Raw genomic sequence first — 26335 nt, 5'->3', positions numbered from 1 at the left:
ATTCTGACGGACGCGGAATGCGCAAAATTCTCGTGTACTTACTTTTATGAGCGCGTTAAATTGCTCGAGGTGGTCTAAATTATTTTGAGATGGCCCAACTACGGCATGCTTCCTTATTACACCCTGATTTTTGTGCGTAAATCTCCCCAAATGCTTCAAAGTTACACAATCATCAATGCAGTAAAAAATGTACAGCAGATACACTCACAGAGACAAACGAACGAGGGAATCGATTTCTCGTAGGTCGTTTACTGTGCATCTTTGGACCTGCGCTACAATTTCCGCTAAAGCCCCACCAGACCCAACAATTCTTTAGACAATACGTATCTACTTAGGAAGGAAAACATTCACCTCATTTTTCCAATAACATCGTTTCATTGACAAAGATAACAACAAGCCAATACTTTTCACATCAACGTATTTCCGGTTCATCCGGTTCATACGACTCCGTATGCCCATCATTCTAGGCGTGTGGTCTACCACTGGAACTTCTACGGCGCTCCCACGACGCACAGCGGTTGAGCACTTTCTTTATCCATGGTATGTACGGCGCTACCCGCGTGTGAGCGCTCGGCCTGAAATCCTTTCTGCAGAAAGTGTACGAGCCAACTCCTACTTGGGTGGCTGGTCTATTTTGTGAGATGAGAGTGAGGGGTCCTCCAGACAAGCCCTGTGAGATAAACGGCCATTATAAGAGAAGGTAATTGCACTTCCCGGAAATTATTATCAAAACAAAGCAAACGATTCATTTTTGCTTGCATCACCAGACATAGTACAAATTTTATAAAAGCGCAGCAACGGCATCTCATAAAAGACGTTCTGTTTAGGCCGCATACACAAGTCGAAAGTAACCACAGGTCATAGTATTGCAAGCAGTGTGAGAACGCAGCACAAGGCAGCGCCCGTGTAGCTTCTTTCCTCAATCCTAATGCTGTTCCCCATGCTCATGCTCCAATTCTAACGTGTACGATGCTACAAAGAGTGTCCGTCACTAAGCACCGATGCATCATATCAGCAATGCATGCAACACGGTCACATGTTGCCTCGTAAGAGGCACAGACACAAGCGGACGCTGCCATTATTCGAAAGCAGTTTCCAACATAGTAATGGAAGAATAACTTTATGCAGAATGTTTATTGCGTGAAAGGCATACAAAATGACCGTCAAAACATAAGCCGGTGTGGTTTGTTGGCCATTCATTGCGCTAAGACTTTTATTGTGTATCGTCACGTTTCTGAGACTTAACAAGCATTGATTTAGCTGGGAAGTGAATCGATAAAAATGTGAAGACATGTTATTGTATCACCTTATCTATATCCTTTGAGAGTTTAGGTATCGCAACTATCTGGGTATGTCTTTTCTTGTTTTATTACGACATCGTACGGGTCACATCAGGCAATCGAAAATAAAAAACAGGCCGGCTTTCCAACTAACTGCTCCTCCACTACCTGGCCTGCCTCTGCCGACCCCATAGGTTCAATAGTGAAGGCAGTAAACAGGAAAGCACCGCCCCCTCCCCCACCGAAGAAAAAAGAAAAAAAGCAAAGGTCTGATTATCAACTGCATGGTTCAGCGTGTATTTTCTTTTCTGCAATGCGTAGATCTGGGAAGTGTAAAAGGTGCATCAGGATGGGCAGTGGTGAACTGTGATAGCAAGAGATGGCAGTGAGGAAGCAGCCATGTTGGTATGTGGGAGCACTAAGCAGTGATTAAGCAGCACCTGAGTGGCCCTGTACACGAACGGTCAATACCACAGGCCGGTATGCACCCAAAGAAAGGGACAACGGCGCTTAGTGCTCTCACTTCGCAACTCGCTGTACGTCATCGCAGTGATTCCCTCACGACGGACTGATCGTGAAACCTAACTAGCACACAACAGACGGTGCTCGCATGCTATCTCGCGGTTTGCAGCCAGAATCCCTTGACTTTCCTCTCTGTTTGTTATCCTACATTGCTTGCGCGACTTCCTTCCTTGCGGACACATACCGACTTGGAGATGGTGCTCTGCACAAAAATATGTGCTATATCCATAGCTGAACTCACAAAAATGATAATCTTACTATACGGAAATTTCACTGCATCAAGAAAAAAAGTATGCAGATATCACTTAAGCAGTAACAAAATACAAAAACTACATTTGTCAGCTTCCTTGTCTCGTACTCTACTCAGCTTCCCCCCCCTTTTTTTGCTTTTACAGAGGAGGGCGTTTGAGCTAATGGGCCCCATGCATAGCTGCACCTTGTATACAAATTGTCGCTCTTTTAGTAAACACGATAGCAAGCGGCCATACTGTTTGGCAGCAGAGCCAAAATATTAAGCTCTGAAATTATGCAACAGAAGTTTAGCTGCAGCAATAATTCAATTTCAAAAAGCAATATCAATTGCGAAAATTCGTTTCCTTACCACTAAAAATTTATAGTTTCGCACCGCGCGTCAATTACGGAGTGTTATTATATCAGAAGCATGGCTGTTTCGACAAGTTTGCAGAGGATTTCAAAATGTGTGTCAGCGCAAAACAGATAGCATCAAAGCACGCGAGCTGGCTAAGAAATGTTGATGTAAGAAAATTCCGCTTTCTTAGTCAAGTTATTTTTTCGCGGATCTCTGTAACTTGCGCACCCACGCGTTTTAATAGTCAGGAGCTCCGTGCCTTTGTTTTTCCTCTTTTCATTCCACACTTAGAGGCTGTCGTCATATTTATGAAAAGTAACTCGCGAGCGCCTGCCAAATAACCTCGTCGACAACTCGTTGTGTTGTTCCTCGCCAAGATGCGAAAAGGACAGAAGGGCGAAGTTTCTTTTTCCTACTGAATCGCGGTAAGGAATGGTTATCCTCATCTTTGTTGTGGCACAGCAGTAAAGTAGGTCAATTTCATTAGAATTTATGATGGACACATTGGGCTGTATCGGGGCTTTGTAAGCACCCGGCGCAAACCATGAGTATGACCGTTATATGAAGCTCTTTTTTTCTCCGCTCGTAAACAGTGTCAACACAGCGAGAGGGAAACGCAAAAGGAGGAGTGCAGACTCTATGAAGAACGCACCGACTCTTTCAGTTTGCTTTGGCATGTAGCCGCTGCGCCGACAAACAAGGGCTCGATGAGGCTATTCGCCACGTGCTCGCATGTTCCCTTTCTGAGAGATGACCGCAGTACATTATAAAATTTCAGCGCCGATCTAGCGGTACGTGCGAGAGAAATGCGTTGGCATTACGTCGCACCTCTGTTATCTCCCAGATGCATGATTTGAACCGCGTTCACCACACTGCAATGTATGGTTCAAATGTTCGCTCGAAAGATGCCACGCCCCTTGGAGTAGCAAAGTGCGACTGGCACTGGTCAACGGCAAACAATTTCGCCTTCTTAAACGTGTTTAGATAACAGCCCCCGAGCTGTACTTTTCTCATAAATCGGCTGCTGTGCCGGCACCCGTTTTAATGCCTTTATGTATTGTTAAGGAAGTTACTCCTACAGGAAAACACGAACGTTCCCAAACAATGCTGCCCATTTCGTATATTTGCGTTGTAAGTGACACGTCATGTATGTCTAAAACAGTGCAAGAAATGCGTATTCAAGCGAAACAATGAAAAAAACTTTAAAACAAAGAATAACAAAAATGTCCGCAAAAAGGAGCATGACGCAGCGTTATAACTCAAGCAACAGTAAATAAAAAAATGCAATATTGAAATTGATAACGCTATGAGCAAAGCACATGTTATAGTACTTATTTATCTAAATGTCCACACCTGTGAATTCGAACTATTGAGTTGACTAATATTTTACTCTTCGTAGGCCACAATAATCAAACCAGTTTACCATATTGTATTGCTTTTACTTGCCGTCGAATTATGATGACGTGTTGGAGTCGTTTATAAGTAGTTCTGGACTAGCGTACTTTAATTTCTTCAATGTATGCAGTTTTATGAGACTCGCCGTGTAAGGGGTAAATATTTTGTGTTTGCACAGTACGAAGCGCATGAAAAATCTTGAGGACATCAACAGCTTAACCTCAAACTTGAAGTAGTTATTATTCTCAACTCTCAGCTTGAGCTAGTCCGCCATATTTTCGAAGACCCTAACCGCATTAGCAACAAAACTGTACGAACCAACAGTCTGGCTCTTATAATTGCAACAAACCATATGGTATCCACATGGTTCATACGTCTTAATGATACCCAAGCGCATTTTACACCGCACAGAGGTCGACGAAACATTTCTTATTTTTTAGCTTACTTACCTCAGTAATGATTTTTCCACCTGATTGTGTACAGAGTAGCATACGTCTCCAATTGGCTGCTTTGACGTTCGGAATTGCCAAACTTTTCTTGCATTCCTTGAAGTGCGCAATTTTCGCAGTAGTGTAGTACAGCATCTTAGGCGAGTCTTCATCTGAAAGTAAGTTGTAGATCATTTTTTTCTCAGTTCCCCAGCCTATTGGTCAGGCCGCTAGGAGAAGTTTGGGGTTTATGGGCGTAACGGCAAGGGATGGCCAAAAAGCGCCTTGCAAGTTGTCATTAGTTGTCAATGGAAAACCTTACTGCTAATAGTAGATATAATATGGCTGCAAACAGATCTTAAAGCTTGACGCTCTCAAGTGCGTGAAATGTAGAGGTAATAATGATAGAGAATGACAACATATCTGTGTTATAGTAGCACAGGATAAGTTACCGAATTATTTGGTAGAGAAATGTGTAAATTACAGTAGTGGTACCGCCGCCCTATTTCCCCTGAAGGCAAGAGCCGGGAGACAGGTGCTCTGCGAAACACCCCTACTGCATCGGCGCCCTCTTAAAAAGATGTGATTTGAATATCTTAGGCTGATATCCAGTAGCAGAACAGCACTGAAGAAACTGAGAACTGCTTCGGTCTCAGACAATTGTTCTTCGCGTACATACTTTGCTGGGTGGAGCGGAATATGGTGTTAATAAGCTAGAGCTAAGCGCTCTTTTATTAGGCTTCTGCTTCCCATCACTACAGCTAAACGTGCAGGATGGTCAGCCTCTTGCCACCTCTAGGAAAGACGAGCTGTTAGCGGCCAGTCAACAAATAGGAATTGGTGCAGTATGTGTGTCCTTCTCTTCGATATAAGAACGAATCAATTGGTCACACTTTTGTTATTCATGGCAAATTTATTATTGCGGAGTAGTCACATGGTGATTATGGAAGGTTTCAGTGTTACGCATGAATCTCCAAGAATTCATATTTTTTTTGCCATAAGAAAAGCTTGAACTCTGCCGTTGGAGTGGCTATGGATGAACTAATGGTATTCGGTGTTTAATATATCGTTGTTTTGTTAGGAAGCAAATTACCCACGATGTTTCTATGCCCGCGCACCCGACATATTACGACTAGTGGTGCAAATTTTTTGACATTTTGAGGGCCTTATAAAGTGCTTTCTTTCATGTTTTCTTCAGGAAAATACGAAAAATAAAAAAGACGATTGCGCACACAGCTATGAACAACACCACAAATTTATTTCTGTAACACTGAATAGAATTGTTACACTATCGCATACCAAAAGTCCCAGCAGAGCTGTCATTTTCCCACTCGAGGCACGATTTCATGTCTAGGCATTGATTTTGCGTCAAAGAGTCAGGACCGACATTTTTAATGCACTAGGTCTGATTATTATCCTCTTGACGCGTTAACACTTCACTGCGGAGCGAACGCAACTTTTTGGGCATTGAGGTTCATGTGCACGTACAAAAATTGTTGCACGTGATCCCCTGCGACGTTGTTTCGTAACTTGATGTGCACGTTTTCAAACTCAGATTTTTCTTCTTTCCCATGCCGCACAAGAAAGGAGAAGGTGTTGTAGCCGACAGGCGAGGGGGTCAAAGGGTTCGTTCAACCGCATTCCTTGGCACCGCGTGGAACGATACAGATGCTTCACTGACTCCTAATCGCCTTCTTTTGACCAAACTTTTAGTTATGTTCAAAGGAGTCGCACTCCAACAGAAGTAGTCTACGGCAAAGCCGTATCTTTATCTATCTTTTTTCAATTTGATATCGTTGAAAAAGACGTATAAAACCTGTTTTTTCCCTGAATCTTTCAGTGTTTGTTTGCACCATTTACATCTCTAATTGCGACATGCTGGTTAGATGCACACGTACTGCAGATGAACGAAAGCAGATCATGGACTATAGTTTCTTTTACATTTTCTAGATGCATAAAAGCTTTTTCTATACTCAACAAGTGTGTAAAGTTGAGAGCTTTTAGTAGCTTCAGTTGCCGTAATGGGCTTTACAGCCATAAATACTGCATAGGCATCTGTCGAAATGCGTTTTTATTTCACGTGCACAATATCGGGCTTCGATAATGATAGACCGAGCGATGCGTAACACACTCCACTGTAAAACTTTAATCCATTCGTACGAAATTCAGGAAACGCTTACTTGGAAGTGCCTACGCATGCAAAACTCTGAGGTATGCTTTTTCGCTTCAAGAGACGACGCATCGCATTCTGCGGTCTGCCATATGCACGGCGGTAAAAGCCGTAGTTACGCTAGTAGTCAATGTAAGAGCAGTGGGACACAGATTTCTTCACTCACTTTCCCCACACGCAGTGAAAAAGGCTCTCTCATTGAAGGTGGGTTGTGAAATAGGGTGGGTAATGTCGTATCCCTTATGGTAGAGCAGCACGGATGCTCAGTCTTCTAACTTACTTTCCCGAAGTATCTGAAACTCCAGTTGGCCTTTTATAGATGGAGTGACCATTGATTTGATCCTGCATGTAGGGTTGATATCGGACTGGTCCTGAGGCCACCTGTCGTGACGCGGATAATAGGCGGTTAACAGAGTCTAGCATCTTGAGAGCATTTGGTGCAGTAGCTCGATATACTATGGCACCGTAGTGGAAACGTGATCGCACAGGGCATTCGTGCATGTTCACGAGGCACTATTTGTGAGTACGAATGTTGTTTGCGAGAGACTTTTCATATTGAACACTGTTTTTGGGCATTCATTCCTCAGCTGAGGGGAACGAATCGTAATTTGGAGTCGTCTGTGATACCTAAAATTATGTGCTCCGTATTCACAGCCAACCACTGTCCATGGAGTTCAGTAGTGGGCTCCGGAAACAGCCCTCTTATATTTGTAAGAAGCACGCAGGAACGTATCCTGGGATTTAGCTGAAATCCGTTCTCAACAAGCCTTCTTGACATTTTGTTGAGGCCAAGCTTAAGTTGTCGCTCGAATACTGCAATGTCTCATCATTAGAATCCTGTCTGCACGTCATCTACGTATCTTTTAGACATAACATGAACAAAAATTATTCATTTCAGTAATAATAATGGTACAGCTAAGTACTCCGCCTTGATGTACCTCAGATTCCTGGACAAATAGCGCAGAAAAGGCAATACCCATTCTGGCACAAAATTGATGTTTCGACAAGTAGCTTTGTATTACCTTCACTATGTTTCCACGGATGCTTATTCCTCATAGATCTCGTAGAATTTTGTATCCCCGCCTAGGGTCATTCACGAGTTCCATATTAAGCAATACAAAGGACTACAAGTGTTCGTTGTCCAACACGTGATAAATATTCACCTCAACGTGTACGAGATAGTCGATTGTTGACAACCCTTTTTAAAAGCACACTGATAGTGATGAAACAATTCGTTTGACTTAAGAAGCTATGGAAGACTACGATGTATCATATTTTTATGTGCAGCATAGGCACCTTGTTATTTCTATATAGGGCAAATCTTGCACCTCACATTGGTATTTTCATGCATGAAATATGAGAACACAACAGCGTCTTACCATGTGGGTGCGAAGCATATGGCAGCCCAACTATTCCTGAAAAGCGCGAGGACTGTAATTTGTACTTTGATGCCCAAGGTCTCAATAATGTCGTACATAATTCTGTCACTCCTGGAGCAAAGCTTGCATAAACTTTCAAAGCAGCTCTTAAATCGGCAATAACAAAAGGTCCTTTTGTGCCCTTCCTTCGGTTAGCATTACCGGTCTGGTTACATACACTCTGCTACAATTTATTTGAGTAGGACACGTTCACGTTGCGTTAGGGACAACATAAGAGATCATGTGTATTCTAAATAGCCATGCAGGAGGAGTAAGACATTTTGTATCGCTCTCTCTACTTCTTGAATCACTGTATTGGTCTTCCCAAAGGGTGTTGTGAGCCTTGAAGTCACCCAGCAATATGTAGGGTTATGAAAGCTGAATAATGATGTGAAAGAAACCTCTTTTCCGATGGTTTCATTAAGACACGGATATATTGAACACGCATGTTGAAGAGCAATACTAAAGCTAATATATATATGTGTGTGTTTGGGTGCGTGTGTGTGTGTGTGTGTGTGTGTGTGTGTGTGTTGTAGCAAACCTATTACACGGAGAGTCAAGACTAACAGCAAGGATTTCAGCAACCAACCGTTTGCCAATGACATTTTCTTGTTCACCAGCGCCTGGGATGAATTGGAACACGCTACTGAGGACCTTAGCTAAGAAAGTGTAAGAGTACATTTGACGGTTAATACGCGCAAGACGAAGTTATTTTTATTAGCCTGACAAGATGACTAGAATTCATGTTCGACACACAGCTTCTAGAACACGTGGAAGAGCGCGTTTATCTAAGTGACTTACACACAGGGTTCTGTTATTCTAAAATAGAATTTTGCAGAAGAATAAAAAAAAGAACTGGTCCTCCGTGGTGGCGTAGTGGCTTTGGCATAGTGCTGCAAAGCCCAAGGGGACGAGATCAAATCCCAGCGGCGGTAGTTGAATTTTGTTGGGCGAACGTTGTGCGAACGTTGGGCGAACCAGCATTGGGTGTACGTTAAAAACGCGAGGTGGTCTAAATCAACCCGGAGTCCTCCGCTGCGACATGCCTCATAATCATATCATGGTCTTGACAGGTTAAACCCCAGTAGCATTTTTAAGGGTAGGTTCATATGTGAGAGGTATTGAGAAATTGTTACTGCAACTTGACGCTACCCTTGAAAAAAAAAGTGTGCAAATAAAGCCTTCTACCTGCGCTCAATCATGGGGCAGGAATTTGGAGGTTAAACAGCAGCTTGAGAGGAAGACCAATACCGCGTAGTTAGCGATGGATGGAAAAATGTGAAGCGTAAAATTAAGAAACAGGAAGGCAGCTGCTTTTACTTGCGGTTCACAGAAAATATTATTCAACATTTATTGCTAGAAGAAAAAATTTTTAATCAGAAGCCGTTTGTACAAATGTGTGAACTGACGCTTCAACTAAAGTAACATTTGAATTACTTCTAACCGAACGTTTGCTTCTCTGCGCTTCCTCATGTGAGCTGCATTGTAGCCTTAAGAAAAAACATATGCACTGTTTTATTCTCACTGCAGCTTTATTTTATTGAACTTTGATATACTACATAAAGAGTTACCTTTTCAAGGCATACGCACAGTGTTCGTGCAGCGGGCGCCGGCCGCACCCGTTCGTGCAGGTGCCGGTTAGGGCCCGGCCCCATGATGTAGCCAGGAGCCCATGATGGGCTTGGGTTTTAAATGGCGGGCGCCGTTTTAAACATTCGGCCGGTGCGGGTCGTTCAGCTCTGTGGGTCGAAATGCCGTCCTATGTATGCCAGTTCGCTGCAGCTTAGCTTTTGTGCAATCCTATACCTACGCACGAGCGCTGTCCGGACAAATAGATTCTTGAGAGGACAGCGATAATAAAGCCCCGCAGGGGCGTCTGCGTCAGCAGGCGTTTGGTGCTGGGCGACACCACGTGCCCGAGCACACGAGCATTGGACCTTTCCGCGTCTAACTATGCGTGGCTTAGCCATGTCCAGGGAAAAGGGATCCTGGGGGTTGAGCCAATGCCGGGCGTTTGGACCCTTAAGGCCCCTCGGTGGCGGCAACACACCCTCTCAGCCTCGGCTTTACGTAGACGGCACCCCCGGACTGACCCACCCGGGGGAAGTCGGTAGCTGCCTTTTCCTATCCTCCTCTCAAATCCTCGTCTTTCTCTCTGGACTTTATACCTTTCCTATCTCCTACTTATTTCTTTATTACTTTCGATCTTCCTGGCAGCAAGGGTTAACCTTGTGTGAGTCGCCAACCTAGGTTATATTATATTTGGTTATAGTGTTAGCGTACAGCTGTCGTTTGTAAGCCCTTTTCCTACAGGCCCTGCAGCGACTCCCTGTAGGGCTCCATGGCCGGTAGCTGGCGTTATTGCCGAAAAATACACTCACTTATGACTATTTCCTTCCCTTCACTACCTGATCGCTCCCTGACGAGGGTGTGCACCGAAGAAATCTTTGAATTTTTTTATGCCAAAACGAAACCTTTCCGCGATTTCATGTCATCTCCTCTGAAAAACAAGAAAAAAAGCACGAACAATATCAATATTCGTTGTTTCGAAGTCTCTAACTCAGGCACTTGGACCAGGCTATAGAGCATCAAAGATGGCTAACGGTGATCTCCTTTTGGTACTCCACGACAAAAAGCGGCACGAGAAAATGCATAACCTAGTGTCATTTGGAGATGTGGCAGTGACTCCGCACCACACGATGAACACCACCCGTGGTGTAGTTTGTGATGATGATCTGATGGAGCTTAGAGACGTATAACTATTAGAAGTCTGGAGTGATCTAGACGTAATCAATGTTAAAATTCTGTTAAGGCGCGATGGAAAAGAGATTATGCCAAAACGTCTAATTCTCACTTTGGTTCAAGTGGGCTCCCTGAGAGTATTGAGACAGGATATTTGAAGATCCGGGTCAGACCATATGTCCCAAACCGGCTGAGATGTTTTAAATGTCATTGATTGGGCCACAGCTCACGCAACTGCCGCAGCCGCCAAACTTGTGCAAAATTCAGTGCTCACGAGCACCTCGCTGAATCGTGTGAAAACTCTTTCCACCGTGTGAACTGTGACGGCTAGCCGGCCGCGTACTCACGGTTGTGCCAATCACGGAAAAAAGAAAAAGAAATTGTCACTCTAAAAGTAAAAGAAAACATCTCATTGAACGAAGCACGCAGGCGGGTGTCCTGCCCCTGCCTTCCTAAAGTGAGTGTTGCCAAAGTGGCGCGTCAGGGGGCAGCGCCACAACGGCCCCTGGCGCCGGTCCGGCCCACACTGAGTGAGCCGGCAGTGACGTCATCTGCTCCCTTGGCGGCTGCAGCCAGCGCTGCTCTGCCGTCCAACAAGGGGCCGTCGACCTCCGGGCTGGTGGCCTCAAGGGTATCGTCCATTGAGATGAAGCGAAGAGTGCGTGTCCAACACCTCGCAGGAAGCGATGGATGTAACACCGATCATGACGGCGCATTCAGCACCTAAGGAGCAGCGCGAGTCTGTCGACCACTCCAGAAAAGACAAACGTCGTGTCACGGCTCCTGTAAAAGGCCCCGTGACCTAAACCTTATCTCATAATGCAAACACAGATACTACAACGGAACATTAGAGGATTTCTTCATAACCTTGACGATATCAAATAACTGCTCCATAGGTACAATCCGAAAGAGCTGTGTGTTCAAGAGCCGCACTTCAAGCGCACAGAGACAAATTGTCTCCGACAATACACTATTTTTCGGAAAGATCGTGACGATGCTAATGCTTCATCTGGTGGTGTAGCCATCGTAGTTGATAAGAGTGTAGTATGTCGCTTATTTGAACTTCGGGCGCATCTTGGGGCAGTCGCTGCACAAGCAATCATTTTCAAGAAGTTAGTTACAATCTGCTGGTTGTACATTTCATGTAATCGACAGCCCAAAAAACAGATTTCTATTGCCTAGCGGATCAGCTTCCTGAACCATACATAATTGTAGGTGATTCGAATTCCCGCAACAGTCTCTGGGGACACGCCCGGCGCGACATTCGAGGGCGACTCATCGAAAATTTTCTTGTAAGCTCCGGTGCAGGGCTCTTTAATAAGAAAGGACCTACATATTTTAACTTCACGCATAACTCGTACTCATCTATTGATCTGGCTATTGGCTCCGCTTCGTTATTTCTTTACTTCAAATGCGAGGTAATCAAAAATACAATAGGGAGTGACCATTTTCATATATTACTCAAGCTATAGCAGAGCAAGAGGACCGTCCACCACAAATGCCTCGATGGAATCTAGAAACAGCTGATTGAAACCAGTTTACTGAATCAACTAATTTAACACAAGATTTTATCAATGATATTACTATAAATGACGCAGTGCAGTATTTTACAGCTTTTATTATCCGCGCAGCAGAAAATGCGTCCCTCAAACAAATGGTCATTCATGTAAACGATGAGTTGCATGGTGCACTGAAGATTGCAGACAGGCACGGAAGAAGCAAAACAAGGTATCGAATACAGTGCGTCGAACGCTAACTGCAGAAAATTTCGTAAAATTTAAACGCATGAAATCTCAGGGAAGGCTGACAAGGTGACAGGCAAGGAGAACGAGCTGGGGAGAAATTTATTTCAAGCATAAATTCCTACACACAAGAGGCAAAAGAAAAGCTTGGAATGCACTTAGAAGGCTTAACGGATAGCAGACCCAGCCATGACCCTTGGTCGATGATCAAGGGAATACCTTCAAGGAGCCGGCAGATGCACTTAGGGAGCACTTCAAGGGTGTCTCTAGCTCAATTAACTATTCTAGGCCGTTCCTTAGATATAAAGAAATAGCGGAACGTAGGACATTAGATCACAAATGCAGACCGAATGAAGCCTATAACCATTCCTTCAGCGTTACCGAGCGGAAATATTCTTTAAACGCATGTCAGAGCTCAGCATCCGGCGCGGATAGGCGTGTATATGACATGATCCAAAACTTACACAGAGATACACAAATAACACTTCTCGCACTTTTTATCAGCAGTTGGGCTTTTGGTAACCTGCCCTCCACATGGAGAGAAGCTATTTTAATCCCGATATTAAAACAAGGTAACTATCGATCCTCTGTAAAAAGTAATCGTCCAATAGCACTAACAAGTGGTCTTTGCAAGTTATTTGAGAAAATGATAAATCGGCGTTTGTTATATTTCCTCGAATCTAACAAAATGCTTGACCCTTATCAGTGTGGCTTCAGGAAAGGTTGCTCTACAGGTGACCATCTAGTACGCATAGAGCCACACATCCGTCATGCCTTTATACACAAGCAGTACTTGTCCATATTTCGCGATATGGAAAAGGCGTACGACACAACGTGCGCTCTGGGATATTGCGAGATTTGTCGGACATGGGCATTCGCGTAAACATGCTTGTCGTTATAACAAGCTATTTGTCAAAGCGTGTATTCCGTGTTAGAGTTGGACATGCTTGCTCTAGGCCATTTCTGCGAGAAACGGGGGTCCCATAGAGTGGCGTACTAAGCTGCACTCTTTTCATCGTAATAATAAATTCTTTACATACATCAAATCCTCGTACCATGTTCTATTCGGAATAGGTTGATGACATGCAAATAGGTTTTAAATCATGCAATCTCGCAATTTGTTAGCGACAAGTTCAGCTTGGCCTGAACAGGGTGTCGGAATGCGCAAGTGAAAATGGGTTCAAGGTAAATCCGCAAAAAAGCTCCTGAGTCATTTTTACAAGAAAGAGATGTGTAGTCCCAGATGTTGATATTGAACTCGATGGACAGCGCATCCCTCTGCACACAGAGCACAAATTTTTAGTGTCATACTTGATTCGAAGCTATCCTTCATCTCTGACAAGAACTATATTAGGAATAAATGCTTAAAAACAATGAATCTTCTTGAAGTCTTGTCGCATACAATATGGGGTAGTGGTAGGAAGTGCCTCATCCACCTCTACAAGACCCTCATACTATCCCGTTTGGATTATGGTGCTGTAGTCGATCACTCTGCCACACCGAGTGCGTTAAAGATACTGGATGTCGTCAATCATTTAGGGATCCGCCTGGCTACAGGTGCTTTCAGGAAAAGCCCTGTACCAAGTCTGTACATGGAGTCAAATGAGTGGTCACTAAACCTGCAAAGGCCGTACTCTAGTTTTACGTATTTGCTCAAAGTGCGTCCGAATCCTGAGCATCCTTGTTACGCAACTGCAAATGACAAGACGTGCGCTACACTGTTTCATGATCGCCCAAAATTCAGAGAACACTTCTCGCTGCGTGTGAGGAGGCTTAGTGAATAAATCGGTACCCCCCTTTTAGAACACTCTCTGAAGACCCCAGCAAGGCCATTAGCGCTGTGGCATTGCGTAAATGTAGCATGTGAAACGTCATTTGTACAAGTCTCGAAGCGCGCTCCACAGGAACAGATTAGAGTGCACTTTGTATAACTGCAAGCGAAATACTCATGCGTGCAATTTTACACGGATTGATCAAAGTTGCATGCGGGCGTGTCCTTGGCAGCACTTGCACCATCTTTTTCGGAATCAGACATTCTGCGCCCACTAACGAGCATCTTTACGGCGGAGGCCTATGCATTATTATCGGCTGTAAATCAGGTTATGCGTATAAAATTAAAGAAGGATATTATATTTACAGACACACTAAGCGTAGCCAAGGCTTTAATGTCGCCACAAAAGTAGAGAAATTCTGTAGTAACAGAACTCTACTCACTTTTGTGCACTGTTTATACTGCTGAACAACGTATCGTAATATGCTGTATTCCAGGCCACAAAAGCATTCAGGGGAACGTGCTTGCCGATGAACTCGCTACATCTAGAGTAACGAAACCTCACAACGCTCCTATAGCTGTCACAGATATACACCTGAAACCTTTCCGGCGAAGAAAACTGAGAAGCTATTGGCAATACCTTTGGGATGCTGAAACCTCTAAGAAGCTCGACCTAATAAAACCTAAATTAGGTGCTTGGCCATCAACATCAAAATCACGGGCAACCGATGTCCTTTTAACGCGGTTGAGAATAGGACAAACGTACGGAGCGCACAACTGCTTGTGCGCTCCTCCCATCCATGCTAAACCTGCCATCCGTGCTAAATGTAGCGGGAGGTTGACTGTCATCGACGCCCTACTAGAGTGCCGGAAGTAAATGGTCAAAGGAAATAAACACTTTTCTCTAGCGTACACACAATCTATCCCTCTTCATCCAACAATGTTTTTGGGTAATGAACCGCTATTCAGCATGAAAGCAATACTAGATTTTTTCAATGAAGTCCGCTTGTTGCATGTCATCAGCCCCAAAAGTTCGTAAGGCGGGATCTCTTGTGAAGCCGCTGTTGCGATATTAGCGTTTTGTATAGTACACGCCTCCAGGGCTTTAGTCCCGAAAGGCCCCGATGAGGCAATAGCTACTGACAACCACACATTTTTGCATACCATCTCTTCACAGCATACATTTTATTTTGGACCAAGCTGTCACTGTACACCCTATATATCATTGTCATAATTTTACCTAAACAAATATTTTACGCACTCCACAGTGAATGATTTCACGCCTCTATATAGTCATGCACATATACACTCTGACTTTGACCACAAACTCCACTACATTAAAGCATTGTCTGGCGCACTTTGGCCTTCCCTAGCCTTGCCGCTATAAAAGCCAAATAATCATCATCATAAACCAGTGATAGATGTGGTGAAAGGCTGACCGTCCTTCACGTCATCCTTAAGTACCGGCAGGCCGAAGCTGAGAGAAACGTTCCTCTTGCATACCGATATTCTTTCCCATATTCACCCGGCTATGTTTCTTGGCCAAGAACCACTCTTTACCGCTAAAGCAGTCCTTCGTTTTTTGAATGAAGTTATCCTACATCCTATAAATTCATTACATTTGTAGTGCATCCTCTTTCCAGAGGATGCCCCTCTGATAACTTTTTACATAGCACATGGCTCCAGGCACTTGTGTTTAGAGGGCTCTAACGAGGCAGTAGTGATCTTGCCATTCTTAGAGTCTTACATAACTTATATATCGTATCATTCTTTCGCAATAGATTTGAATGCTCATAGTGCACGTCCTTTGTCATCGACATAATCTTAGTACACATAGATTTTACGCACTTTGGAGCGACTATTTTTAGGGCCCCACGTCACATCAACTTATAATTCATGACCAGGCGCCAAGGCCGTCGCCAGTGCAACGGAATGGATGGACTGACAAGGCAAAGAGAATCTAGGAGGTAAATGATGTGACACTAAAATGCGCGAATATCGCGTAAGGGGGGCACACTTTATCCTAAAGCTTTTTGTGTGTGTTTTCAAACGTAAATGGTATTAAACAGCCGAAATGAATTTTTATCGCTTACCTTCCATACGTCCCCATTGGGGTAATGCCACTTCATCGTGTACTGCTCCATTTCCACCCAGACAGACAGGCATAACATAGCGGTCAAAGCGAAGAGGTTGTTCCAGCTGTACGGAAAGAAAACGATTTTAAAGGACCAATAAAAGTAAATACGAAATAAAGAAAACGGCATTTATTTTGGCGGACAAATTGTGAGTTCAGCAGCCGGTGTTTGCACGCCGCTTACTTTCATTGAGGGCTCAGTCTTAAACTTCCGGCTGCCGGTAGAACAACGCCTCGCGGTCTAAGCTGAGTACGTGCTCATTTTTTAGCTCTTTACTCTGTTATGGTGTTCTATAAGAGGCGCAAAAGGAAGAGGTCTCTACCCAAAACGCTATGCAGTAACTGAAATGCCTGCAAGGAATAAGAGCCAATAAACCACTAGTAACAAGAACTCCAATCAGTCAGCGCACATACACTTATCTCTTGGCAGGAGTGTGTTCCCGAGCAAAGTGTACAGTGTGTATCAAAAATGCGTTGTAATTTCTCATATATGGCCAAATATTATCAGGCAATGTTTTGAACTCTACTTTCTCCCTAGCAACAAACAGTTCAAAAAATCGCTTGTGCTAGTGAACAAACATGCTCAATTGAAGCTATCAGACCATCGATAATGCGCGAGGCTTCGAGCCAGTCATCTCAATAAATCACAACAGCTCCAAGACTTCGATAAAGCTTGCTCCACAATTATCTGAGTAGCAGTTCATTCGTATTGGTTGTAATAATTTGGTATTGGTTGGCGCTATTCGACTGTTAGGATGCAGTGAAGGTCTGCTAAAGTGCAACATGCAGTTTTAAAGTGGAACCTGGAACACCTGGAACCACAAGGGCAAACCCACGAGTTACACAGCTGCTCCTGTCTCCTCTGTAAGCAAGCGTGAACAGATAATATAGTGGCTTCATAAAAACTTTCGCTCTTTATAGGTGGTAAAGTATATGCAATTTGAGGAAACAGGTACTTGGCTGGTCTAAAATTACATCGTTGGCTGGAACCGGGAAGAAGCGTACTTATTAGCCTTTCACTAAGTCAATATACAATGTTTTAGTAGACATGATTCAGTGGTGGACCTGATGTGCGTGAGTGCTTAGTACACTCTCTATGTACACTCAGCTTGTATATATTATGACCATAATTCGGCGACATAAAACAGTGCAGTGGAACTACTCCAATTCATTCGCAAATTTCCCAATGAACAACTTGTATATTGTCACGTGGGGGCGACGTTGAAGAACACAGTAGTAATACTGTGAAAGACAAAACAAAAGACAGCGCCGTCTCTGTTTGTCTTTTTGTTTCTACGCCCTTGTTCATTCACGCTTACATATTATATAATTTTTCATTTAGTTGGTAAGGGATTGTTTACAAGTTCACATGGCAGATAGAACCACTATTCATGTAGCTACACACACACACACACACACACGCCCACACACACACACACACATATATATATATATTGTTTGCATAGCTATCTAATAATTTGCTATCGCAATCAGTCCTTCGTGTTTCGGCGAAACAATGGTATTATGTTAAACGTATGCATTAGAGGTAATATCTTACCCTAAGCAAGGCAATGTCATTAGCCCAATAAACGCTGTCATTGTCCGGATGGTAGAAAACGTCTTTGGCTGCTACATAAGGACCTCTCTTAACCACTGTAGAGTTGTAATATACTTGCACTAGGGTCGGAGTACATTTCCTGAAATGAAATAATCAGACATACGTTGCTTTATTCACATCCTTACATAAGCACAAGTACTCAAGATGTGTTTGCCTTTGAATTTTTTAAGTGCTACTGCAACGACTGCCTACCTGTACCTACTTTGGACTATCTGTCTGGTATTCATACAACGGTATGTGAGTCCCCAATCTCCGGGATACTACAAGTCCCACACCATGCATCCCAAAAAGCTAATTAAAAATTAAATTATTGGGTTTTACGTGACAAAACCAATTTCTGATTATAAGGCACGCCATAGTGGGAGACTCCGTAAATTTGGACCACCTGGAGTTCTTTAACGTGCACCTAAATCGAAGTGAACGGGTGTTTTCAAATTACGCCGCCATCGAAATGTGGCCGCCGTGGCCGGGATTCAATCTCGCGACTTCGTGCTTAGCCACTATGCGAGCATAGCCACTAAGCAACCACGGCGGGTACAAAAAGCTAAAATGGGTCTAAAAAGTTTACCATTTCCAAGAAGGAAACGCAAATACGAAACGACGGCCTGCTGTTACAACAAGTCGTCGCAATTCCATCAAACATTTTGAAGACAAGGCAAGGTGCCTCTACAAAAGTGAGATAAAATGCCAGTGAGCCGTGCAAGAAACAGCTTAAAACCGGACTCGAGGTTGTGTAGAGGGCGCGAAAATGTCGCTGTGTGAAATGTTCTCTCATTAACGTACCCACTTGCTGTGGACGACTACTGCATAAAATTTACGGTAAAACTGTTCTTGCATTCCAAGAAAGCAACTGTTTATTTCTAAAAAAATCAATCGTCAAAGAGCCACACAGGCTATGATGCGCTAGTGCACTTCAAAACTGACGCATTAGGATTAATTTGGGAGCATCCAATCTTGACTGTCTTGTATGGCGGTGAACAACATACAGGCAAGCAACAACCCAAAGTGCAAGTATGAGAACAAAGCAAAGAATTCTTAAGCAAAACGCTAAAGCAAAACTTCCTAAATATAGATGCTCAAGGAGTGCTTACCCATTCGTGAGGCAATGAGCTGAAGTGAGTACAAATCTAGGTGATATGATGCTACCCGCACACTCAAAACTTCCTTCCGTTTGACCTTGCCTCGGATTGAAGTGAGCAAGTATGTACACCTGGGCGAATGTGAGTTATTAAGACACTGCATTTGTACAATGGTTCTCGTCGTAAAAGGAAGTCATGCGTAATACATGTAATATATGTACATTACCATAAACGTCTTTAAAACACGACCTATCACATTCCAACGACAGGTATAAGTAAATAACCTAAATTTGGTAAGCTGATACTTATAATGGATGCTCATGTCTGCTGAAATGTTCCACATGCATTTTATAACGTTTTTATGCTTTGCGTTCAGTTCGGTAAATCACACCTGATCTATGTGAAATTTATAGCAGTCGAACGCTTCTACAACAAACGCCACCACGACGAAAATACGTGCACAAAGAAGAATCCCGCGTGTCCCAGCCGACTGCTCATCTTTCTTATGTATTGTAAAAGCCTATACAGTGAAGACTACTACAACCAATTTGCCTGTACAACAGGGCAGTTGAAGCGTTTCCGAGACAAAATTTGTTCTTTTACAATGTATTCAGCTACTGGTGCAGCCCTGGCCCTCCGCAGCCACCACTGAGGTGCGATCAACGCTAAACCTACCGAAGGGCTAAAAAAGTGTGCTTATTGATATGAAGTGCTGTGCCACACGTGTCAGACATGATTCGTTCTTTTTATGTTACGTCATAGGCAAGCAGCCTATATATCTAGTTCGCTGTCGCTGAAATAAAACAGTGCGGTACGTGCTCTTGGATCGTCTCCGTCACTCTGCCACCCGCTATAACACTTATCATACCGAGTATTGTAATCCTGCCGCTCAGATCCAAGAATCACTCAACTCATACCCCACGTGCTGCAGCACACCAGCGGTTGCGACTGCTTACGAATGCGTGGAGGTCGATGATGTCGTTAGTCGCTCGGAACTGACCACTAACGATGTCGCCGAAACCAACAAAGACGGGAAAGAGTGGAAGCCTGACAGGGCACCAGTGATAGGGTGCCTGAAATGGGAATCAAATTAAATGACAGTTGTGGTAATAGCCACATTCGACAGTCTACAGCTGTACTTGCATCGTTATCGGACTATGACGCGAAGCATGCACGAACCTCAATGACATATCGTTGACAACATCTCGAATTTCGCTGGAGGAAGGGTGCCGAAGAGGATTAGCGATTCTTTCACTGTGTATTCTCTGAATATAGTAGTAGGAGGAGGAGCAATGAATGTTTCATGTAGAACTGGCCTGCCGGTTTAATCGCGCGAGGTGGGCGTCGTCGCCAGTCCAGCATGCTATGGGCCTGAGCATATAGCTTGGCCCTGCGCACCGGAAGACACTGGTCTTCAAGGCTCGAGCTTCAGGAACAACCTTCGAGCAACGAGAGGCCCATTTCAATATTGTAAGAAATGTTTTTTTAGCAAGACATGCTTATTCTGCTCTATCGGAAGCGGTAAAGTGCCTGATATTTAAAAACGAGGTGGCCTGTAAAAAAGAACGATTTCAGAGGTCCCGAAGGCTTCATTATAAAAGCGTTCCACTGTAGATCCTATTAGAATTCTGCATACCGTATACGGAATTTTTAGAATTACATACGGGACGTTTCAGCAGAGTGATTGCTTTACTCTGTGTGACACAAAGGCGTATGTCAGTAACTTTAAGCACGTTTCAGGCTGTGAGCGCGTTGCAGCTGTTCTATGAAGAAATCTTGACCTGCAGCACGCTGGCAATTATTTTTTAAATGCTCCTTTTTTGGAACATTTTTGAGACTCAGGGTACGATGTAGTAAATGAAAGTATTGTTCATGAAGACTCCTGCAGCAACTGTTCTGGATGAATTTAATCTGTAGAGGTCTACAGTGGTCTGACACAGGCATGTAGTCGCTATCCTATATGTGGTGATGAACATCGTAATTCCAAATTTGATTAGCGTGCAAGAACATTCGCGCACTAAGCTGTAGCTGTATGTAACAAACACCATGATGATCTAATTCGACGGTCCTGCGACGGTGTTACACACGGCAAAATCTGACCCTGTAAAAAACCGAGTAATCAGTTTCAAATTTAATAAATAAGTCCACTGTGAATTTTGGAGCGCCAACAAATTAGTTTTTTCTTAATATTTCTCAAAAGGTTTAAGATTCGTCAGGAAGTACTCGAGGCTTTATGCGTCACTTGCCTTCTCCAATGCACACGTACCACGTAATTCCTTGAGGCAGAAAGGATGTCCTTCATCCGCCACTTAGACCGCCAGTAGTGGCACTGGCTAACGCTCCAAGGCTTGACTCTAGCACACATACATAGCTACCCAAGAAATTTCTCGGGAACACATCGCCCCCGTAACTCAATCGGTTAGAGCAATGCACATGTGTTGCAAAAGCCCGCGTCCGTATCCCACCTGCGGCCGGTTGTTTCTGCTCTTCCAGTTTCCTTTATTCATAATTTCTACATCTGAAATAAACAAACAAGCAACTGCCCCTATGCTTTCCCTGTTGTCTTCACCTCAACACGTGGTGCACGGTATATAATATATTTCAGAACGTTTGTGCTTCTAAAATATTTGCTACACTGTATTATTCAATTAGTGTATTTGTTATGTGCTAGTGAAGCCCATCGTAATGCTTCCCGCAAAACAAAAAATCAAGGTACTGTAGCTTCGCCATGCTCTTATCAAATACGGAAGCTTAAGTGAACATTAAAAAAATATCCTGCAGTACATTTACATTGTTGCTAAGGGCGAATCCAAAGTCGTGAACATTTTATGATTTCAATTGGAATGGGTCAGCAAGCCAAATCTTGCAAACATGTGTAATAAGTGTGAAAAGCTCTCTTCCTTCACTCCTTCCTTCGCTTTATCTTGGTATCATTGTCTGCAGGCTGGTTTTTTCATCGTCTGGATATTTTCTTAAAAAGTCTTGGGCATGCAATCAAGAAACATGATCGAAAGGAATTTCCTCTCACTCTTGTTTTCATGCATGCATCGTTCGAAGCCTCGTTTTGTTAAGCAAAATTTTATGCGACCACGAGCATGGAGACGTATACTGAGCACATTTTTATTCTGTTTACATGTACTACGGCAAATGCCAGTTTATTAATATTAACAATCCTATTTATCAGAGATGTCGAAATCTACACGACTTGCCTTAATAATAGTCAGTCATTGAGAAATGAGGGACCACCTAGGCAACTACTGGTTCTCCGGAATTCTTTTTTTTTCGTTTTCCTCAAAAAATACGGCCGTTACTTGTCGAGTTTTTTTTTGTGTTTCTCAAAAAAGACGGCCCTTACTTGTCGCTACGGTGTGTAAAAGTGTCGGTCCTACCGGGCAGCAGCACAAAGCATTTTTCTGGTTAAACGCACGTACGAGATGCGTTCATAAAATTCGTAATATTTCCATGAAGGAACAATGGGCATGCGACGAGACTCGGGTGGTTGTAATGGCGACACCACATTCAGGTTAAGCTGCTCCGGCATGCGTTCAACGTTTAGCTAACGGGCAACACGCACTTGAGCTTCCACTTGAGCATCAGTTTGTGCTTTCCCGTGGTTGATTCGTCTACTCATTTTTTCATTGTTGTCGCCATGTAGACGTCTATATTCCTGCGCGCCTAAGCAAAAAAAAGTTAAGCTCATTATTTCTCCTCATCTGCATGTAAGTGCCCATAAACATTTCGGTTGTGTAGCATACGAAAATGAAAGATACTCCCACGATCCATGGTTGGGAAAACCTGTTCACGTTCCTCCCTGGCGACGCCCTTTTTTTCTGGTCGAAGTGCCCACAACCTGAAACAAATGCAGCATGTGACGCCATAAAAATGATTAAAAAATAAGCGATAACTGAAAATTTTCTTTTATTTTTAATGCGTCATTTGGCTTCGATTCCCTCCAAAATTTTAGACCGAAAATTGTCTACACAAATGTTTTGAACGCATCTTTACGGAAGTGTTTGAGGCCACCGTAATCATTCGTTATATCGAGTACTTCGTTGTAGAGGTCGCACACCACGCAACTCGCAATAGAACCGAGACAGAATTAGTCCTTCGTTATACGGGTCATTTCTCTGTAGAGTGAAAGTGTTCGCTGTGCAAGCCCACTCTACAGACTGTGTAGAAGATGGACCATGAGCAAGTCATGAAATCCGAGTAACACAACGCGAGAAACAGCATAAAATCATTCTTAGCGAGCCCAATCGTGGTACGAATAAGTCATCTAGATTAAAGGACAGCCATATTTCACAGTTTTATCGGCCCTATTAGCATGCTGCAATAATTTTTTTTTCCGCAGGAAAGATGTTGAAATACATCGCGTCATCGACTACGTGAACAAATTTTATATTATGACGAAAGTACAATGGTTCACACAATAATTCACCTAGAATACTGAGCGATGCGTAGCAGATATATCGGGTGGAAGGCAAGAGAATTAAGCGCATGACAATATTTTGGCAAACATCACTGTCAGTGAAATAGGACTCGATATTAAATAATTCTGACATCAGATAGTATGCTTGCGTAATTCTACGAAGCAAGGGCAATAATGATACTGTGTTTTGTGTGCGCAGAAGAAAACAACAATTAACGACTCCAGAATTGCAGTTCGAGTTCGCACTTTCATGATTGCAGCTTTGGGAGCTACACAGAGACACCTCCTACGCACCGGCAACGTCGAACTTATTGAAGGTGTACTTGCAATGGGGCTGGCACGTCAACGTGAGGATTTGAATTATTATTTATATTATCTGGTACGCAAACAAAAATGAAGAGAGTACCCACATTGGAACAAAGAAACTATTTCTTCAAATTCGATCCCTGAGAATGTTTTCACTTTTTCATTTCAAATAAAACAGAACTTTACGAGGAACTCATCGTTTCTGTATGTGGCAACAGATAATAACGATTGAGCTTAGTGGTAGGCCTCGCACTTTCATTTTTCGTCGCCGACACGTATTCTAATAAGCAACCGTGTGCATAGATTTAGGCGCACGTTAAAGAACCCCAGGTGGTCAGAAATAATCCGAAGTCCCCCAATAAGGCGTACATCATAATCATAACGGGGCTTTGGCACGTAAAACCCCATAATTTATTCGTTTATTATTCCCATAAGAAGATGGCTGGTACTCGTTACCCTATAGGAGAAATTAGGGGCACAATTTTAGGCACCTTTAGTTCTTTTGCATATCTGTAATAAAATTTTAGTGCCCGTAATATACAGGTCCAGACAAACTCACCATTGACATTGATGGTATCCGCAGAAACCTGCACGCCCAGGAACACAATTACATTTTTTTTTCATCAATAACATTCAAAGCGTTCCAAAACGGCCACCCAACCTAACTACAACAGAGATGTGCTACATGAAAATTCTTTGAAAGTGTTATGCTTCTTTAATGTATTTAAATAATAACACCATATAACATGTACAGTGCTTGCACGTCTTGCAAAAATATATCTTCGAGAATTCATAGTGGAACAAACAGTCTTAATGTCCTTATTACCGGCGTGTTTGTTCCACCACAAATTTACACAAACTGAGTTAGCTACCAGCCTTAGCATGTTTACATCCGCAAATCTTCCGGCCAGACAAGTTTTTGATATACACAGCAGTATGTACCTCTGCCGTCCCATGTTCAATGTTCGAATGCTCGAAGCAGCAGCACCTACATGCAAGCCGACACCTAATTTTGCGATTCTCACAAGGCAGCACCAATTTGCGTGATAAATATTGCTGAGTTTGTAAATTATTTTCAAAATGGCACAAACTATCTTAGTATTGCTTAGAGATATACAGTTGTCAAGCTATCCGGTAGTTCCACATACAAAGTACATGGGACGATTCCAAGTGTATTCAGCGTCTCCAGACATTCTAAAAACATAAACAAACAGACCCCCCGTACATCTAAGCATACACGTCAAATGGTTGCTTCCAACATGTTGCGTCAAAAGTTGTAGAACTTATTCTAGGCGATTTTAGAGCCTCCACAACGTGTAGGATAATGCGTGGCAAATTGGCAAACCATAGAGGCTCTAAACAAACCACATAATTTCCCGGCTATCCACAAACTATGTACACTTGCGCTGTATTGGTCAATTCGCAAATTATTCGGTAGCAAGTTAGCACAAATGAAATATTACCAATAGAAGTTGTTTCATTTTCCAAAGACAGGAAACGAACTGAAAGTGCTAGATGCCATCGAATACTTACCGAGTAAATTAGGTAACCGCAAATAAAAGCAGCATTAAGGAGCATCAATAAACGTCCACTCAAAGAAGTTGCACAGCTCGACATATCCGTCAACATGCACGACTGCAAGATGAATGTTTTGTGGGACGCCATGGCACGGTAGGCGCACCCTTAAAACGAATTCTTGCTTTCAAGGTGTCCATAGTGCATAGTGTATGTTAGATTGCCGTTCGAGCAGCGTAGCACAGTGCCTAAAGAGTGTTCATTCACGCTTAGGAGAAGACGGAAAAACGTGCACCACGTGGTTTGAGAATCTTTATATGCCTACCAGTGTCACGACTTCTGCGAGTTATTTACGACTAGCGCTGTTCATACCAAGGGAGAGGTAATTTAAATGCGACGTGCCTTTCGTAACGACTACTGGTGTCAGGATATAGAAAGGTAGTCAATACAAGAGTAGTTAGCCTGTGCGCTTTGATAAAGCAACTCATCTCACTCGAGATTTCTTTCTGCGAACGCTTTTCTCCAAATCTAGTTACCGTGGCTTTATTACAACACGCAAGAAAATCAAAATCAAGTAACCACAATAAGAAAGGATTTCACATATAGAAGTAGCCACTATTGCATACGGCCTCCGTCAGCTGATTCAAGTCGGCGAGATATTACGACAGGTGACATTTTTCTCGCACTCAAATGAAGGGAAATTGGAAAGAATTTTTTTTTCACAACAGCCACTTTACTTCCTTGTTGGCTATATCTAGCTGGACATTTTGCTACGCTTACTTATTTAAAACCGTGTTTTGTATTTAAGCATTTGTTCTCACAAAACACATCTGAGTTCTCGTTAACAATTATTTACGCCAAAAAATTAAATGTTGCAAATTTTAAGGGACCTTGTTTAGCACAATGAAATTTCGTTTTGTTTCGCCTATATCACTTCGTTTCTGTATTCTCAAGTCTGTAAACTGGCAGAGAAGAGTGCGTGAAGTATATTTATACATCCTGGTAACAACATCGCCATGCAATTTAAGCGATATTGTGTGACATTTTGAGAACCTGCATTCCATGGAAATGACGACCACGGCAACCAGTACATACAAAATTGAACGTACGCAGTCCTTCCGAAATGCTAAACATCCTTGGCGTGATGAAGAATAGCTGGACGGCTGCTTTAGGTGGTATAAGCGGCAGCCAACTAAA

At 43.1% G+C, this 26335-nt stretch overlaps 1 protein-coding gene across 1 annotated transcript; it reads right to left on the bottom strand.

Moving 5' to 3' along the window:
- Nucleotides 1-229: 229 nt before the first annotated feature.
- LOC135907669 (clotting factor B-like) lies at nt 230-25420 on the bottom strand. Its single transcript, XM_065439370.2, has 8 exons — nt 25157-25420; nt 24183-24210; nt 22665-22738; nt 18901-19019; nt 17750-17888; nt 16151-16256; nt 4236-4387; nt 230-670 (listed from the first exon to the last, which is right to left on the bottom strand). Exons 1-8 carry the CDS (start codon nt 25286-25288, stop codon nt 464-466), a joined length of 957 nt encoding a protein of 318 aa, XP_065295442.2. The 5' UTR covers nt 25289-25420; the 3' UTR covers nt 230-463.
- Between the last annotated feature and the right edge of the window lie 915 nt (nt 25421-26335).

Source organism: Dermacentor albipictus, chromosome 10 (assembly GCF_038994185.2).
Source record: "Dermacentor albipictus isolate Rhodes 1998 colony chromosome 10, USDA_Dalb.pri_finalv2, whole genome shotgun sequence".
In the NCBI taxonomy this organism is placed as follows: Eukaryota; Metazoa; Arthropoda; class Arachnida; order Ixodida; family Ixodidae; genus Dermacentor; species Dermacentor albipictus.
Note: the sequence above shows the minus strand (reverse complement) of the source record. Positions and strands in the feature narration are given on the sequence as shown.